Source organism: Staurois parvus, unplaced genomic scaffold (genome assembly GCF_062004578.1).
Source record: "Staurois parvus isolate SC_StPar_1 unplaced genomic scaffold, SC_StPar_1.0 ptg000404l, whole genome shotgun sequence".
Lineage (NCBI taxonomy): Eukaryota > Metazoa > Chordata > Amphibia > Anura > Ranidae > Staurois > Staurois parvus.
Window position 1 is genome coordinate 3,840,733 of NW_028318200.1, and position 16,480 is coordinate 3,857,212.

The 16,480-nt window shown below is 45.8% G+C and overlaps 1 protein-coding gene across 1 annotated transcript in view; it reads left to right on the forward strand.

The window, feature by feature from the left end:
- CHEK2 (checkpoint kinase 2) overlaps window positions 1-16,480 on the forward strand; it is a 72,911-nt gene that overhangs the window by 45,019 nt on the left and 11,412 nt on the right. Inside the window, exons 11-14 of the mRNA XM_089686665.1 lie at window positions 4,380-4,543; window positions 4,730-4,845; window positions 6,427-6,512; window positions 10,213-10,284. Coding sequence (XP_089542791.1) covers window positions 4,380-4,543; window positions 4,730-4,845; window positions 6,427-6,512; window positions 10,213-10,284 — 438 coding nt within the window. The remainder of the gene's footprint in view (window positions 1-4,379; window positions 4,544-4,729; window positions 4,846-6,426; window positions 6,513-10,212; window positions 10,285-16,480) is intronic.

Sequence of the window (16,480 nt, forward strand, 5' to 3'; positions counted from 1 at the left end):
ACACTGGTGCCCCACGTAGATGTAAACCACCTATCTCTAGGTAAGTCACACTCACTTTTTGGGACTATCCCAGTTTGAAATCCAGTCCTGATGGCCTATATTCCTTCGCCCTTATAAACGTGGTTGCTGGTAGTAACCAAAAATTTTCCACTAGATCGGCAACTCTTCTCCTCCACAGGCAGTATTTCATATTTTCAGCATAAATCAAAACAAAACCAGACATCTCATAGTGTAAAACTATAAAACTTTAATATGGGGTCAAACAGTAGAAATGCCACTCACAAAAAAAGTGCCTTTCCTGGCACTAGGTGTAATCCGCTTTGTATATTATGAATGGGAATTAAGATGGCCGCCGCATACCAGCATGTGTTCCAAATCCCAGGAGTGATGTCAGCGGAAGTTGTGTCATAAGCTCTCCTTAGCGAAAAGGTTAATGACATGCCTGTTGAAGTCCAGGTTCTAAGAGAGAGGGGAATTTTTTGAGTTTGTATTTCCTACGATGCTCAAAACTAGGCAGTCCACTTTCCACAATGTTTATTATGGAATTTGAAAGGCATACTTCACGTGGTGTTATCCCAGGGGCATCCACCTAGGTATCTTCTGCATGGTATGACTCCTCTCCTTCCTGCAGTAGGGTCTGGATGAAGGTTTGGCTCTTGGCACCATTAAAGGTCTCTGTTCTTTTCATTGTGTTTCAGACACTGCTGGTATTTTATTGTTTGTGCAAGAAGTCTGCCATGTGTTTCCTCTCATCCACTCCCATTTGACTCTGTGGAATGTAAATATTGCTCTTTTACCACTTCAGAAGCCACCAACTGAACTCGCTCTTTTTTCACCCATAAGGTTGCTTTCCTTGTAACTATCGCCTCTACAAGGTGACTGTCTGAACTGGCAGGCTTGCAAAGAAATTGCTTTGGTGTTGAATAGGGACAAGATGATGAGGCCCAGGACTTCCTTCCTGTCCAAGGTACCCTCTGCCTTTCACCTTAACCAGGGCGTTGTTGTCTTGTCCCTTTTATCCAGCTCCAATTCATCAAAAGATAGTGGAGTTGATTTACTAAAGGCAAATATACTGTGCACTGCAAGTGCAGTTGCTCCATAGCTTAGTAAATTATTATTATACAGGATTTATATAGTGCCAACAGTTTGCTCAGCACTTTAAAATATAAAGGGAAACAATACAGCAATAATACAGTTCAATACAAGAGGGTTAGGAGGGCCCTGCTCCTTGGAGCTTACAATCTAAGGGAGGTAAAGCTTCACTTTGCAAAGAATACTCAATCACATGCAAGGAAAATAAAAAAACAGCATTTATTTCTTGCACATGATTATATGGTAGAAGCAGCAGAGCTTCCCCCCATTTCAGAGCTTCCCCTCGGATCTAGAGCAACTGCACTTGCAAGTCCACTTGCAGTGCACAGACTATTTGCTTTTAGCAAATCAACCCCAATGTCTCCCAATTGTCTGCTGTGCAAGTTTATCTCTTAGCCACAGTGTCTTTCAAAAAGACTAATTCTCTTTGTTATCCAGGATGGGCCCTGGAAAGATGCCCTGGATTCTCATTTCACCATCTCTAGAAGGCAAACAGATCATCGTTCAGGCTTTTATGGACTTAAGGCTGGCTATTCATGAGTAATTGTTTTTTTGGGTTTTTTTTGTTTGCTTTTTTTCGTTCAACCAGTGGGTTAAATGAAAAAGAAAATTACTCTATTCCCCCATCCACACATTTGATCTCTCACTGAGCTATTGCATTCTGATGGTGAAAAGACTCTCCCCCCCCTTCATCAAAATACATTGATCAGCCTGTGGCGCTGGTCAAGAGAACACTTTCCAACAGGCTAGTTGCACACAGGTTGATTGATAATATACAACCAGCCTGCCCGTACTTGGATCAAAATTTTAACTGGCCAAATTTCGGTCCATGTAAGGCCAGCTTAAGGATGGGTTCCCCCCTTTCTTGTTAAGGCTCACTACATTAGGGCTGTGAGAAGATTTTAAACTTTTTGGTATTGTGTAACTGTTTCTGAGATTTGCAAGGCTGCAACCTGGTCTTCTCTTAAAATGTTCTCCAATTTTTATCAGGTGGGCATTTTCTGTCTTATTTGATACTAGCTTCGGGTATAAGGTCCTTCAGACAGTTCTTTCAGCTCCAGGTAGTCCCAAGTTCCTTTTCTTTACAGTGAGCTTGTTAGGACTTGCTTTCTTTGTTGCCCACCCTTCAGTTGAAAGGCTTTGGATTGTCCCGGAGACCTAAAGTGGTTCTGTAGGTAAATGTTTTTGTTTGTTTGTTTTTTACCTTATTACATTTTATGCATTAAGGTAAAAAACCTTCTTTGAGCAGCTTCCCCCCCATCCCTTATACTTACCTGAGCCTGATCTTGATCCAGCGATGTGCACGAGAGCAAATAGTGACAAGAGAGTGTTGGCGGAAGCCACTCTGTGTGTCACTGGACTTGCTATGGAGGCACTATCTAGTGGGGAGGAGCCAGGAGCACCAGCGGGGGACCTTCGAGGAGGATGGCTGCTCTGTGCAGAACCATTACATAGAGCAGGTAAGTATAACATGTTTATTAAAAAATAATTACTTATCCCTTTGAATTCCTGTGGCCCCTGTGACAGGTCGAGACCCTGTCACTGTGAAAAGATAGGAAAATGTGACACGTGATTCTCATTTAGAGTCAGTGCAACATTCCAGGCTAGTATTTCTAGGCAGAGAAAGCTGTGGAATAGACTTTCTCTGGATTTTGCAGCTCTGGGTCAGAACATTCAATCCTGTGTCTGGGTTTTGCTAGACATCTGTAGTCTGGAGTACACAGCTGTGAGGTGTCATTATATACTCAGGCCTGAGAATCGCTCGGTGCTCCCAGTTGGAGACCACTCCCAGTGGGGGAGGCAGAAGGTCTCATTGAAGGGTCAGAGGACCCGGCCAGGAGCCAAGAGACAGAGGTCTCCGTTCCAGGAGTTAGGTCGGCTCCTGTCAGGGTGTCAGGAGAACCCACATCCATAGGCCAGTGTGGGCCTTACAGCAGGGTGCTGTGTCTAAAGGCTAGAGAGACAAGTATCTAGGAGAGGTACTGCAAGTGAAGCTGAGTGAGCTTATGGGCTAGGTGGCTCTGCATTTTCCAATATGTGGATTTCTGTTCAAGTTGGAGAGGTTTCCCCACGTGGAAAATCATTCGTTTGTGAACTTTTGCTTTCTTTTAAATAAAAGTGGGCTACTAAGCCCTTGAAGATACATCCTGTCTGCAGTGGACTCACTGAAATAACGCATCTACCCTGAGATCTAACTACCCCATGTCACACCCGCTAATGGACAGAAAGGAAACTGGTTCTCACCGTAAATCCTTTTTCTAGGAGTCCGTTATTGAGGCATACAGGCCCCGTGTTTATGATCACGCACTTGGGACTGCGGTGCTACAAATTGAGGCATGTTGGTAGTAGAATGGCAGGAGGATATATACCCTGGACCAGCTTACAGCATATTTGTTTGTCAGTGTCTAATCTTTCTCTAGTTGGCAGTGTAACCCAAAGTTTTAAGACTTCCTGTATGCTTTAGTGGACTCCAAAAATAGGATTTTAGAGTGAATACAAAACTCCTTTTGTTTAATGCTTTCATAGCCTGGTACAATCCACTACATGGTGTTCTGGTCATGCGACTGCATCCTGCCAGCAGTCTTGTTACTTCACAGATAGTGGTGTGTGCTTGTGCCTGAAGTCTTGGAGATTTTGAACCCTTTTATGACTGAGGTATTCAAAAATACTGCTTTTTTTTTTCTCACACAAACATTGCTGCTCCATAGAAGCAATGCTATTTAGGAAATGCAATGAAACTCTGGACCAAGAGAATTGCACTAGCAATTCTGGTATTGAGTTCAAATAGGATGTGGTTTATTAAACAGTGTTTTATTGGGATCATTATAGATCATATTTAAAGCAGATCTCCAGTCAGAACTAAACATGAATAGCCCTTTAAAAAAAGCAAAACCATTGTCCTCAGTCTGATGGCCAGCATGATTTAGCCCACTTTCTCTGAGCCCAAGTCAAACTGTACCCATACTAGCCTACGGCTCGACAGTGAAGGAGAAGCAACAAAGTGAGGAGTTCATCTCTCTGTCACTCTGCTTTCTTTTCCAATCAGCATGCTTCTTGTCAGGAAAAGAAATGATTGGCTGCTTGTACTGCTTCTTTCTTTCATTCTCCAGCCTTGCTGTACAGAGATAGCAAGAGACCAATACTATGCAGATACTTCTTGCATTTAAACAATTACATTTAATATATACATGAATGCAGAGCTGCATTGACTTGTGTCCTCTATATCTGCTTAGAGTTAAGGTTGAAATAAATGTCCTGTTATAGTGTGTGTTGCTGCAATTCCACAGATCACAGACTTTGGCCAGTCCAAAATTCTTGGAGAAACCTTGTTGATGAAGACATTATGTGGAACCCCTACTTACTTGGCTCCTGAGGTGCTGAACACAGCTGGCACAGCTGGATACAGTAGTGCAGTGGATTTCTGGAGTTTAGGAGTTATTCTTTTTGTATGGTAAGTATGTTGGGGCTTGTTTAAAAGAATGGGGGCTTGAATTATTGGAGAATAAATAAATTAGAAACTAATGAGATGGAATTAAATTTTTTTTATTGCATTTTCAATACATTTTTTTTCTATTTTATATAATAATGAGTAATGATAGTTGTAATGTATGTTCACAGGTATGTCTTTGTATTGCAGCCTTGGTGGATACCCACCATTTTCTGAGAAAAATAATAAAATGCCTCTTAAGGATCAGATCACAGGAGGACATTACACATTTATTTCTGGTGCTTGGAATAATGTATCAGATGCAGGTATGAATATGAATGAGTATACCAATGTGCTAGCTGTTTATCTCATATGCTCAATCTATTTTCAAATGTCAGAATTTAAAGTCTCAACTTGGTCACAAAACTGCCCGAATGTTACAGCTGGCGCCTAGCTATTTGAAACCTTATCTGCTGAGATACATTGAGCTTTATATTCCCTGGCTTCTCTACACTAAGCCTAACTCTGGCCCAAACCTTTAGTCAGATAAAACAATTCTTAAGGGCAGGCAGTTCTTCCTACAAGTAGCTGTGTGTAAGTCTTCAGATTGTTTCCTGTGGCACCTCCTTAAACTCCAGGCGCAGGACGTACTGTACATGAAAATTAGATTCTGACCAAGTCTAGATTAACCACTTGAGCTCCGGAAGATTTTCCCCTCTTCATGACCAGGCCATTTTGTGCAGTTGAGCACTGCGCTATTTTAACTGGTAATTGCGCAATCATGTAACACTGTACCCAAACAAAATTTGTATAAACTTTTTTTTTTCGTACACATAGAGCTTTCCTTTGGTGGTACTTGGTCACCACTGGGTTTCTTTTTGCTTTGTTTTTTTGTGATATAAACGAAAAAAGACCAAAATTTAAAAAAAAAAAATTTTTTTACTTTCTACTATAAAACATATCCAATAAAAAAATAAATACAATTTCTTCAGAAATTTTTGTCAAAATGTCTTTGGTATAAAAAAAAATTCAAAATCCCAATAAGTATATATTGATTGGTTTGCGTGTAAGTTATAGCGCCTACATACTATGGTATAGATACTGGAATTTTATTATACTAGTAATGGCAGGGATCAACTACTTATACTGGGACTGTGATAGTATGGTGCTCAATCTGACACTTTGTGGGAACTGACTAATTGCCACTAACCTCTCCAGTGACACTAATACTTATTCAGTACTAGTAATATACACTAACACTGCATTAATGACACTGGCTGGGAAGGGGATAACATCTAAAGGCAATCAAAGGGTTAACTGTGTGCCTAACAATGTGTTAAGTGTTGTGCTGATTGTGTGCTGAGTGTACTAGGGAATGTGCCAGTTTGTATTCCCTGCTTTGCAATGGAAAGAAAAACTGGCACATTGCCACTATCATGACAGAGCTCTGTGCTGTTTTCAATCACAGAGCTCTGTCCTGTCATCCGCTTCACCTGTCGTCGGGTCCTGGCCATAAATCATTGGCCAGGACCCACTAATCGGCTTGTGCTGCAAGGAAGATAACCAGCACAGAGCAGCTGCCCTGCAGCAGTATGTCTGTGTGAGGTGGTCCACAAGCGGTTAAACCCATCTCCTTCCTGGCACTGTGCCAACCCATCATTGAGCTTCAGTATGCAATAGAGACTCTCAAAGTTCACCCTTAAATAACAGGGAAGCATAGGTGGTTGATTTGAAGATTATCATAAGTACCCCAGCCTCTACACAGTGTTAACGTAGGGAAAAACAAATTGGGTCATTTAAAACATGCCTTCTGGCTTGTATATTTGATTCACTGGTTTCTTAATTTTGGCACTGATTTAATCCATGGTATAACTCTAAAACTGCTTACAGACAATATATTTTTAAAGCTGTAGATCTTGTGAAGAATCTGTTAGTTGTTGATCCAGAAAAGAGACTGACAACAAAGGAAGCCCTGGAACACCCTTGGTTACAGGTAAGAACACATTAGTTTTTAATTTCTAGTAAACCATAATGGTGGCACCATAGATTACATCAACTATCCAGCTATCTTAAACAATGGTTGGTGAGTACAATACTAAACCATAATTTACACTGAAACATGAAGAGGACGGGAGGGAAAGTATTAACTGTTCTTGAAGAGCACCTACAAAATTAGTTTATTACTTCAATATTTACGTCATATTTAGAAAATGTGCGTCTGAGCTTTTTTAACATACAGACTAGGGTGATTGTCCCTTGTCAGCATATTTCATCAGCTACATCCAAAGGAATATTGTATTCTTGAGTAAAGGGCTACATATAGCAGAAGAAAGTTGTTGGAACTTAACAATGTCAGCCAGGCCCACCATATCTAATATGATATGTGCACAGTGGGTCCCTCTCCTTCTCTATCTCTCTCTCCTTCTCTATCTCTCTCTCCTTCTCTATCTCTCTCTCCTTCTCTCTCTCTCTCTCTCTCTCTCTCTCTCTCCTTCTTTCTCTCCCCCCCTCCCTCCCCCCCCCCTCTCCCTCTCTCTCTCTCTCTCTCTCTCTCTCTCTCTCTCTCTCTCTCTCTCTCTCTCTCTCTCTCTCTCCCCCCCCTCTCCCCCCCCTCTCTCTCTCCCCCCTCCCTCTCCCTCTCTCTCCCCCTCCCTCTCTCTCCCTCTCCCTCTCTCTCCCTCTCCCTCATTCTCTCTCCCCTTCGCTCTCTCTCCCCTTCGCGCTCTCTCCCCCCTTCGCGCTCTCTCCCCCCTTCGCGCTCTCTCCCCCCTTCGCGCTCTCTCTCTCCCCCCTTCGCGCTCTCTCTCTCCCCCCTTCGCGCTCTCTCTCTCCCCCCTTCGCGCTCTCTCTCTCCCCCCTTCGCGCTCTCTCTCTCCCCCCTTCGCGCTCTCTCTCTCCCCCTTCGCGCTCTCTCTCTCCCCCTTCGCGCGCTCTCTCTCCCCCCTCGCTCTCTCTCCCCCCTCGCTCTCTCTCTCTCCCCCCTCGCTCTCTCTCTCTCCCCCCTCGCTCTCTCTCTCTCCCCCCTCGCTCTCTCTCTCTCCCCCTCGCTCTCTCTCTCTCCCCCCTCGCTCTCTCTCTCCCCCCTCGCTCTCTCTCCCCCTCGCTCTCCCTCTCTCCCCCTCGCTCTCCCTCTCTCCCCCCTCGCTCTCCCTCTCTCCCCCCTCGCTCTCCCTCTCTCCCCCCTCGCTCTCCCTCTCTCCCCCCTCGCTCTCTCGCTCTCTCTCCCCTTCGCTCTCTCTCCCCTTCGCTCTCTCTCCCCTTCGCTCTCTCTCCCCTTCGCTCTCTCTCCCCTTCGCTCTCTCTCCCCCCCCTTCGCTCTCTCTCCCCCCCCTTCGCTCTCTCTCCCCCCCTTCGCTCTCTCTCTCTCCCCCCTTCGCGCGCTCTCTCTCTCCCCCCTTCGCGCGCTCTCTCTCTCCCCCCTTCGCGCGCTCTCTCTCCCCCCCTTCGCGCGCTCTCTCTCCCCCCCTTCGCGCGCTCTCTCTCCCCCCCTTCGCGCGCTCTCTCTCCCCCCCTTCGCGCGCTCTCTCTCCCCCCTTCGCGCGCTCTCTCTCTCCCCCCTTCGCGCGCTCTCTCTCTCCCCCTTCGCGCGCTCTCTCTCTCCCCCTTCGCGCGCTCTCTCTCCCCCCTCGCGCGCTCTCTCTCCCCCTCGCTCTCTCTCTCTCCCCCCTCGCTCTCTCTCTCTCCCCCCTCGCTCTCTCTCTCTCCCCCCTCGCTCTCTCTCTCTCCCCCCTCGCTCTCTCTCTCTCCCCCCTCGCTCTCTCTCTCCCCCCTCGCTCTCTCTCTCTCTCCCTCGCTCTCTCTCTCTCTCCCTCTCTCGCTCTCCCTCTCTCGCTCTCTCTCCCCTTCGCTCTCTCTCCCCTTCGCTCTCTCTCCCCTTCGCTCTCTCTCCCCTTCGCTCTCTCTCCCCTTCGCGCTCTCTCTCTCTCCCCTTCGCGCTCTCTCTCTCTCCCCTTCGCGCTCTCTCTCTCTCCCCTTCGCGCTCTCCCCCCCTCTCTCTCTCCCCCTCGCTCTCTCTCCCCTTCGCGCTCTCTCTCTCTCCCCTTCGCGCTCTCTCCCCCTCGCGCTCTCTCCCCCCTCTCTCTCTCTCTCCCCCTCGCTCTCTCTCTCCCCCTCTCTCTCTCTCTCCCCCTCGCTCTCTCTCTCCCCCTCGCTCTCTCTCTCCCCCTCGCTCTCTCTCTCCCCCTCGCTCTCTCTCCCCCTCGCTCTCTCTCCCCCCTCGCTCTCTCTCCCCCCTCGCTCTCTCTCCCCCCTCGCTCTCTCTCCCCCCTCGCTCTCTCTCCCCCTCGCTCTCTCTCTCTCCCCCTCGCTCTCTCTCTCTCCCCCTCGCTCTCTCTCTCTCCCCCCTCGCTCTCTCTCTCTCCCCCCTCGCTCTCTCTCTCTCCCCCCTCGCTCTCTCGCTCTCCCCCCTCGCTCTCTCGCTCTCTCTCCCCTTCGCTCTCTCTCTCCCCTTCGCTCTCTCTCTCCCCTTCGCTCTCTCTCTCCCCTTCGCTCTCTCTCCCCCCCCTTCGCTCTCTCTCTCCCCCCTTCGCTCTCTCTCTCTCCCCCCTTCGCTCTCTCTCTCTCCCCTTCGCTCTCTCTCTCTCCCCTTCGCTCTCTCTCTCTCCCCTTCGCTCTCTCTCTCTCCCCTTCGCTCTCTCTCTCTCCCCTTCGCTCTCTCTCTCCTTTGCGCTCGCGCTCTCTCTCCTCTGTGCTCTCCCTCCCCCCCTTCGCTCTCTCTCTCTCTCTCTCTCCCCTTCGCTCTCTCTCTCTCTCTCTCTCCCCTTCGCTCTCTCTCTCTCTCCCCTTCGCTCTCTCTCTCTCTCCCCTTCGCTCTCTCTCCCCTTCGCTCTCTCTCTCTCTCTCTCCCCTTCGCTCTCTCTCTCTCTCTCCCCTTCGCTCTCTCTCTCTCTCTCTCCCCTTCGCTCTCTCTCCCCCCTTCGCTCTCTCGCTCTCTCTCCCCCCTTCGCTCTCTCTCTCTCTCTCTCCCCTTCGCTCTCTCTCTCTCTCCCTCCCCTTCGCTCTCTCTCTCTCTCCCTCCCCTTCGCTCTCTCTCTCCCTCCCCTTCGCTCTCTCTCTCTCTCTCTCTCTCCCTCCCCTTCGCGAGCTCTCTCTCCCCTCCGCGCTCTCTCCCCCCTTCGCTCTCTCTCTCTCTCCCTCCCCTTCGCTCTCTCTCTCTCTCTCCCTCCCCTTCGCGAGCTCTCTCTCCCCTCCGCGCTCTCTCCCCCCTTCGCTCTCTCTCTCTCCCCCCTTCGCTCTCTCTCTCTCCTTCGCGCTCTCTCTCTCTCTCCTTCGCGCTCTCCTTCGCGCTCTCTCTCTCCTTCGCGCTCTCCCCCCTTCGCGCGCCCCCTCCTTCTCCCTCTCTCTCCTTCCCCCCTATCTCTCTCTCTCCTTCTCCTTCTCTCTCTCTCTCTCCTCCGTCTCCTTCTCTCTCTCTCTCCTTCTCTCTCTCTCCTTCTCTCTCTCTCCTTCTCTCCCCTCCTCTCCCCTCTCTCACTCACTCTCCTTCCCCCCCTCTCTCCCCCTCTTTCTTTGTCTTTCTCTCTCTGTCTTCCTTTACAACCACTTTAAGGTATTGTTGAGCACTACTATATTGTATAAAAAGTTGTGTTTTTTTTTAATCATTCCTTCAAACCAGCTTGTGCATAAAATTGTGATCTTGTGCCTCAGTCAAATTCTGTATGAATATTTGATTTTGCAATATTCATTTTTGTCAGGATGATAAAATGAAAAGGACTGCTGAGAGGTTAATGTATGATGATTCTCATCCAATGCCTCCTCCCTCACAGGTAAATTATTTTTTCTTGCCTGTTAGATTACATGATGATAGCCATGTAAGATATTGCTTCTGGATAGTTATTTCTGCTTGAAGCAAAACTTGTCTTTTTAGAGTTGTGTTTAGACAGGTGAATGCAATCCTTTTAATATATATCATTCTAATGATGAGTGTTAAAATGACCTTGTTGGAATCACTTGTACACAACACCACAGCTATAAAAGAGGAAGCAAAAGCTTTTTTTGACAGGTACCCCAGCTCCCGCTTCCTTAATTCCTGTCTAGGCACTTAGGCAACCAGCATTCAATCAGTGTATTCTGGTGGGGCAGTCCCCCCTGTCAGAATACAATATTTCAGCGGGAGAGATCCTCTACATCAACTTCATTTGCATTGATGCGGTTATCTGTCAGGTTTTTTTTTTCGTTCAACCCTCTGGTCAAATGCGAAAAAAAATTTTCATGAAAGTATTACCTGGTGATCTTACCTTGAAGTCCATTGATCAGGCACTTCCTTATAGGGGGTAACCATGTATTGCATTTCTGTTGTCACCCTGTCATGTGCACCTCTGGTGGAGACGGCAGGCATCTTGACACACCGTCTACAGGCACAATCAACTGTTATTACTCAGGAAGATGATGCTGATAAATTGGTGGTAGGCCAGTTTTGAAGCAAATGCATGTTAGGCTGAAACTGGCTAGAGATCATCATGGAAAAATGGTGAAAATAGTCTTTTAGGGGGAAAAAAAAAACATGCCAATTTGTTGAAGCACAGTACTTTACCAAGCTAAACGTCATCCATTTAGGATTTATTTCTACTTTATCCCTTTCATTGCCAATGACTTGTACCATATGCTGGCCCCTGGTTTTCTGTGTTCTCCTTGAAGCCCAGGACCACAATAATTCTTCAGAAAAAAAAAAAACAAGCAAAATGTTAACATTTAATGAAATGAAAAAAATGATAGGACCTTTTCCCTTGCGTATGCACATACATAAAAATGTGAGCACCTAGTATGTAAAAACATAAATTCGGTATCAGTGCTGTAGAGGAGTTTTTTTTTTTTCTTAAGTACAGGTGGAACTCGAAAAATTAGAATATCGTGCAAAAGTTCATTTATTTCAGTAATGCAACTTTAAAGGTGAAGCTAATATATGAGATAGACTCATTACATGCCAAGCAAGATAGTTCAAACCATGATTTGTCATAATTGTGATGATTATGGCTTACAGCTTATGAAAACCCTAAATCCACAATCTCAGAAAATTAGAATATTACATGCAACGAATAAAACAAGGATTGTATATAGAACAATATCGGACCTCTGAAAAGTATAAGCATGCATATGTACTCAGTACATGGTTTGGGCCCCTTTTGCAGCAATTACTGCCTCAATGCGGCGTGGCATGGAAGCCATCAGCCTGTGGCACTGCTGAGGTGTTATGGAAGACCAGGATGCTTCAATAGCGGCCTTCAGCTCTTCTGCATTGTTCGGTCTCATGTCTCTCATCTTTCTCTTGGCAATGCCCCATAGATTCTCTATGGGGTTCAGGTCAGGGAAGTTTGCTGGCCAATCAAGCACAGTAATCCCACGGTCATTGAACCAGGTTTTGGTGCTTTTGGCAGTGTGGGCAGATGCCAAGTCCTGCTGGAAAATGAAGTCAGCATCCCCATAAAGCTGGTCTGCGGAAGGAAGCATGAAGTGCTCCAAAATCTCCTGGTAGACGGCTGCGTTGACCCTGGACTTAATGAGGCACAGTGGACCAACACCAGCAGATGACATGGCTCCCCAAATCAACACAGACTGTGGAAACTTCACACTGGACTTCAAGCATCTTGCAGTGTGTGCCTCTCCATTCTTCCTCCATACTCTTCTTCCTTGGTTTCCAAATGAGATGCAAAAATTGCTTTCATCAGAAAAGAGGACTTTGGACCACTGAGCAACAGACCAGGTCTGTTTTTCTTTAGCCCAGGTAAGACGTTTCTGACGTTTGTTGTTCAGGAGCGGCTTGACAAGAGGAATACGACATTTGAAGCCCATGTCCAGGATCCGGCTGTGTGTGGTGGCCCTTGATGCACTGACTCCAGCCTCAGTCCACTCCTTGTGAAAGTCCCCAACACTTTTGAATGGCCTTTTCCTGACAATCCTCTCCAGGCTGCGGTCATCCCTGCTGCTTGTGCACCTTTTTCTTCCACACTTTTCCCTTCCACATAACTTTCTATTAATGTGCTTTGATACAGCACTTTGGGAACATCCAACTTCTTTTGCAATTACCTTTTGAGGCTTTCCCTACTTATGGAGGGTGTCAGTGATGGTTTTCTGCACAACTGTCAGGTCAGCAGTCTTTCCCATGATTGTGATTCCTACTGAACCAGACTGAGAGACCATTTAAAGGCTCAGGAACCCTTTGCGGGGGAGGAGCCTTGTCATGGCGGCATAGGAGAGCACGGAGCGGGTGCTCTCCGAATCACCTACACCATCCCAGATGCCTGCACAAGAGTGACCCGGGGACTTACCCACGAGCGATGGCTCTAGAGCGGATCCGGCGGCCCGGGAGTGGAGAGAGGAAGGTGTGCTGGGCGGCGGGGCTTGCTGCAGGAGGTCCGGACTGAAGTGCGGGGCTGCTGGGAGAGCGGGGAGTCACGGAACAGACACGTGGGAAACCGCAGAGCACTACTGGGAAGGGGAGAAAGCTGGCCGGCATCTGAAGTGAGAGTGAGGACGCCGGCTCGCTCCCCCCCCCCCATGCCCCCCCCTTGCAACATAAAGGAGAAGACACTTGTTTGATGGATGACCTGCTCCCCGTGTGTGTTAAGGTTATACACAGGGGAGTAGGGTCTGAGGAAGAAGACCCAGAGGAGTCCCCCTGAAGAGAGCAGTGGGAAGCTGAAGTTTGCAGCTGGTGGCTCGTGGCTGCCTCACCAGAAGAAAACCAACCAGAGGGTGAGTGTGAGCAGCACGACCTAGCAAATTGTGATTATATGGTGACTGTATGTTTAAAGAGGGGTGGACTCCCTGGGGAAGATTGAGTATAAGAGGAACTAGCAGCCCTGGAAGAAGGAGAACATAGTGGGAAAGTGGAAAATAAGCACGTGTTGAAATCTAGATACCTGGTCTTTAGCTGTTAAACCAAGGTGGTTCCTGTATTTAATTGAATAAAACCCACAGAAGAGATGAAGAATAAAAACATTAAAAGCAGTGGGCTAAAGGGGTCCCAAGTAGGCACGATAAAAAAATATACGTCTCAAGGTAATGTGACCCCAGAAAGATTTCAAGATATCGGTGATAAAAGCGAGTTGGAAACGAGCTTGGAAGCTAGCCCGAGACTCTCCCTGGGAACAAAGTATAATAGCCAACAAATATTAGAGAATGTGGAGAGGAAAAATCTGGAAAGTGAACTACAAGTACCAAATAAGAAAGAGATGGCAGATATGTTCAAAAGTCTAGAAAAAACAAAACAAGAACTGACAATCATATAGAGTGATTTAGGGCAGTTGCTATTGCGGATGGAGGAGACAGAGGAAAGAATTAAAAATCATGCCCAATCTATCTCTGGTTTAGAAAAAAGGACAAAAGATATTAAGAAAGAGCAAAAAAGACTGTTGTATAGGATGGAAGTACAGGAAAACAGGGAGAGAAGGAAGAACTTTAGGGTAAAAGGTATCCCGGAGTCCGTGAAGGGAGAGGAAGTGAGAGACTTTATCTGTAAAATCCTAAACTCCATAAGAGATAGACCAGAAACAGAACAGGTAAATCTGGAAGAGGTTTTTAGAATTGGAAGGATTCAACATGGAAATGGAGAAAAGAAATCCAGAGACATAATTGTCCAATTCCAAAAGATGTGTGATAAAGAAGAGATATGGAGAAAGATTAAGGGAAGATCAAATATTAAATATGGAGAAATAAATATACAGATATTTGCAGATCTGACAACAGAGACACTTAGGAGAAGAAGATCTCTGAAACCCCTGTTAGAGCAAATGAAAAAACAAAATGTGCACTATAGATGGGGTATTCTGGAGTGTCTAATCGGATGGAAGAATGGAATTACAGCCTACTTGAGATTTCCTGAGGATTTAAGAGACTTTTGTGATAGACTTGATTTGCAAATTATAGAACTTTCGGGTTGGGAGGAGGAGGTAGGAGATAGTGGGGCCAGAGTAAAGGAAGACTGGCAGTTAATTGGGAGAGGAAGATAGAGGATTTTTTTTTCTCTCTCTCTCTCTCTCTCTCCCTACTTCCTGTTCGCTCAAATGAAGTACATCTTAGTGGAATCATCTTGAGTTTATGAAATAGACAAGGGGCATCTGGGGGGGTGGGAGGTGGGAGAGGCCGTTCATGGGAGGAGCTCAACCCCAAGGTACAAAATCTATGAAGGGTTTAGATCCTCAACAGATTTATAGGCAAACTATTAGCCTAAAATGGGTGGGAGGGAGGGAGGAGGAGGGGGGAGGGCAAGCCATAGGCCTAAAGCGGAAGGGAGGGAGGGAATCGGAAGGGGAGGGGGGAGAGGGGTTTTTTAAAACTGACATCTGCCATAAAAGAAGAGATAGAGGGAAATGGAAGAAGAAAGGAGATGGTAAAATGGAAAGATGACAAATAAACAAAATATGGAGGAAATACAGTTCATAACTCACAATGTAAATGGGTTGAACTGTCCAAGTAAAAGATTTAGGTTATTTAGAGAACTACAGCATAGAGCGGCCTCAGTGGTATTCTTGCAAGAAACGCACCTAGAGTTAAAAAAAAATCTTAAGTTGAAATCTAGATACCATCCGGTTTGGTATTATGCGGATTCCCCAATTAAGAGAGCGAAGGGGGTGGCTATAGGATTTGCAAAAAATGTTAGGTTTGAACTAGAAGATAGGAATACCGATCCGGATGGGAGGTTTCTGTTTTTGAAAGGCAAATTGCAAGATATCGAGTGTACGCTAGCAAATATATACTGCCCTAATAGGAAACCAGAGATGTTTTTGAAAGGGGTTTTGAAAAAATTGATGGATTTCTCTAAGGGATATTTAATAGTGGCAGGAGACTTCAACCTATGTATGGACCCACAAATAGACACAACTTCTACAGTGTCGAGAGAGGGAAACAAGTCGATGAGAATATTGAACAAGGTGATGAGAGAGAGCCAATTGGTGGATAGCTGGAGAATAGCAAATAACAGAAACAGAGACTATACCTTTTATTCTAACGCTCATAAAACATACTCCAGATTAGATTATATATTGATAGATCATCGTCTCATTGAAGATTTGTCTAGTGTTAAGATAGAACTAATGACCCTTTCGGATCATACCCCCGTTGCATTAAAATTAAGATGGGGAGGGAGGTCGTCGGGAGGACTGACATGGAGGCTGAACGAGGCACTTCTCATGGATCAAGATACTGAACGGAAAATTAGGGAGGAGATAGGGAGATTTTTTGAGGAAAATGAAACAGGAGACGTATCAAGGGCTACAATGTGGGAGGCGCACAAAGTATACATCAGAGGAATCCTAATTGCGATTGGGGCAAAGAAAAAAAGGAAAGGAGAGAAAGGATTAGTGAGCTTTTAAAGGAAATAGCTGAGTTGGAACTCCTACATAAAAGTAATATAATGAAAGAGATAGAAGAAAAAAATGATAAAAAAGAGGGAAGAATTAGAGAAAGTATTGGAGGAAGAAAAAACGAGAATTTTTCATAAAATCACGGGAGAAAGATATAGATGGGGAGATAGACCGGGAAAATATTTGATGAGAACTCTGAGGAAGAAAAAAAATAGAAATTATATAGATAAAATAAAAAATTTCAAGGGAGAATTAGTCCACTCAACTAAAGAAATTGCAAAAGTTTTTAAGGATTACTATAGTAAATTATATAATATTGCCCCTAACGACCCTACAAATAAGATCAAAAAGGTAAATGAGGAGAAAAGAAGAGAATATCTAAGAAATGCAGGATTACCAAAATTAAGCGAAGAATTATTAAACTCCTTAGAATCTGAAATCTCACAGGAAGAACTAAAAACCGCTTTAAAAAGCTTTAAGTCGGGGAAAAGCCCGGGCCCAGATGGGTATACTGTGAGGTACTATAAAAAATATAGTGACTTACTACTACCTAAATTAAAGAGATATATGGATGCGTTGGGAGGAGAGATGGAGATGAGACAGGAATCCCTACAGGCCCAGGTGGTTTTGATACATAAGGAAGGTAAAGATATCTCCCAGT